This window comes from Echinops telfairi, unplaced genomic scaffold (assembly GCF_000313985.2).
Source record: "Echinops telfairi isolate 266 unplaced genomic scaffold, ASM31398v2 ScPeMD7_7468;HRSCAF=8506_0, whole genome shotgun sequence".
In the NCBI taxonomy this organism is placed as follows: Eukaryota; Metazoa; Chordata; class Mammalia; order Afrosoricida; family Tenrecidae; genus Echinops; species Echinops telfairi.
This window is the reverse complement of record NW_022111369.1, coordinates 11,017,883-11,020,498: the sequence shown is the minus strand read 5'-3', so window position 1 is coordinate 11,020,498 and position 2,616 is coordinate 11,017,883. Positions and strand designations below refer to the sequence as shown.

The 2,616-nt window shown below is 39.8% G+C and overlaps 1 protein-coding gene across 2 annotated transcripts in view; it reads right to left on the bottom strand.

Moving 5' to 3' along the window:
* Positions 1 to 1,236: 1,236 nt before the first annotated feature.
* Positions 1,237 to 2,616, bottom strand: part of INTS12 (integrator complex subunit 12) — a 26,800-nt gene continuing 25,420 nt past the window's right edge. For both annotated transcript variants that reach the window (XM_004703293.2, XM_045284330.1), the window contains exon 7: positions 1,237 to 1,920. In XM_004703293.2, the coding sequence (XP_004703350.1) occupies positions 1,339 to 1,920 (582 nt within the window). In that variant the 3' untranslated portion in view covers positions 1,237 to 1,338. The remainder of the gene's footprint in view (positions 1,921 to 2,616) is intronic.

The window sequence follows — 2,616 nt, the reverse complement described above, 5'->3', positions numbered from 1 at the left end:
CATGTAGGGAAGGTGAGCATCATGGAATGCCAGGTTACTAGAACAAAGTGCTCTTGCATTGAGGGAGGACTTGAGTAGAGGCCCAATATCTATCTGCTACCTTAACATATAAATATATGTACCTAGATCTATTCCCCTATTATTATACACAAATATACTTATATACTGTATATACTCGTGTATAAGCCGAGTTTTAAAGCACATTTTAAATGCAGTTTTTGTGGTAAAATTAGGTGCCTCGGCTGATGTTCGGGTTGGCTTAAACTCGAGTATACATGGTATGTAACTTCTTGTATTTAGACCCCTATGAATGTCCTTTACCTCCTAGTAGGAGCTTTTTACCTGGTTAGCTTGTGAACATAAAATGTACTTTTTGGCAGGCAAAACTGTCTTTTTCCTGTGATGCTCTCATTGTGAAAATTAGTCAGAAATTATCCATGCACAAAGACTCTTTGGAAAGGTAGTCTAAGAATTTTCAGGGGATAGAAACTTTCACCTAAAACACAATGAAAGGTAACTAATTTTCAAGGGTTGTGTGTAAACAGGATGAATCAAAATTCAGTGTTTACTCAATAAGATTACATACATATGGTGCACTGGCAAGTGGGCAATGTAGAAAAAGTGTACTAAAAGAGCATAGGAGTTGATATCAAGGGCTCAAATAGAAAGTAAACTATGCTTAACACAGTTGACATATGGAATTGTTTTAAGAACTGTTAAAGAGTCTTCAATGAAATGATTTAAAAAAAGAGCATAAGAATGTACAGTCTATTGGAAGAAATGATTGCTTAAATGATAGGCACCAATGAGAAAAAGGTACAGATAAAATAAATGAGTATGAGATGCCAATTGCAAAACAATGGCACAGAGAAAGGGGAGAAGGGAAGGAGAAAGAACAAGAGAAGAGGCTGCGAACTGACGGTGAATACCATCTTGGGAGGGGGCAGAACACTCTGCAGTGTGCCATCCCTGCTTCCCGCTACAGCATGTTAACTCAGAGGGCTCAACTCTTGGGGCTTTGCTGAAAGATACACCGCTTCTGTTTATTTAAATGTGCATACTTATCAATCATCTGGGATTCTGGATGCTCTCATTAAAAATTAGTATTCCAAATCACTATTTTTCACACTATAGAACTGCTACTAAAAATGGTAAAAACATTTAAAACAAAGAAATATTTCCAAGTTTTCTTAATAGTTAACCATTTACAGGTTAAGAAACACACTAGAAATCTGATTACAAAGATTTTATTTTATTAAATTACGCAGATGATTACACTTTTTCCTACTGATGATTCTCATCTTTCAGCAATGAGCTGTGAAAACCTACTTGGCTAAGTTACTTCTTGAGTTTCTTTTGGGCAGCTTTCTTCTTGACCATCTGTAGGCGCTTCATGGCATTGAGCTGCGATTCTTGTGAAGTTGGACCCTTAAGGGACACTGAGGAAGAGCTGCTTGATTCTGAAGTCGTTTTACTGCTTGTATTTCCACTAGGCCCTGATGGTCCGCTATTTCCATTCCCACTTAGCTGGCTGCTGCTTCCTGGAACTAAACTACTTGGACTAGGAAGACCAACTTTGCTAACATTGTCACAACTAACTGAGCGACTAAGGCCAGTTTTTCCCAAGGACAGAGGAGGGGGTTTCAACGGTATAGTGGGGGAGGTGCTGTTACTGGAACCTATTTTAGAAGCTAGTCCACCTTTGGATGATGTTGCCAGACCAGTCAACCCTACAGGCTTCTGATTAGCTGATGAGGTAGTAGGTTTCCCACTATTGTTTTGTGCTGTTGAACTTAATTTCACTGTTGATGGACCAGCAGAGGAGGTTTTGGCTGCAAAAGCTGCCCACCCAGTTAGGCCACTGGTTACTGAAGAGGAAACACTGGTATTAGAAGAATTTCCCGAAATTCCTGTGGATGTCTAAAAAAATGACAAATTAAATATTTCATTAGAGCCAATATCATCAATACTTAAGTAAAGCAAATATATAACAAAGTTGTCTTAACTGTTTTATACCAAGTAATGATTTGAGAGATTTATATCACATCACCAAAATCACATAGGTCGTTATGAGACTGATCTAAAAACCCTAAGGATCAAGGGGAGCTGATATCAGAGTTCAAGATGAAAGAAAATGTCTTGAAACTGATGGTGGCAGCAATTGTTCAATTATACTTGATCTAATTGAATTATAGATGAGTATAATACCTAATGGGTACATGGCAGATGCGGTGAAGACAGAGGATGGTGTCCGACTGTTAAAAGTTACAGTGTCTGGGTCTTAAAGGCTTGAAGGTAAACAAGTGGCCATCCAACAGGGAAGCAACAAGCCCACATGGAAGAAGCACACCAGCCAGTGCGATTCTGAAGTGTCATCAAGATTGGGCAACGGGCAGCAGAAGATTCACAACAAACAGTAAACAAACAAACAAAAATGCACTGGTGGGAAGCGGACACCCAACACCCATCTATGGACAATGGAACATCCCCCCAGAGGGGTGGCAGGGAGTGGGTGAGTCAATCAGGGTGCAGTAGAGCACTAATGGATATATATACCTCTGTTCCCTGGAGGCCTCCTCACCCCCCTCTATCATGATCTCAGTGCCACCTCCCAAT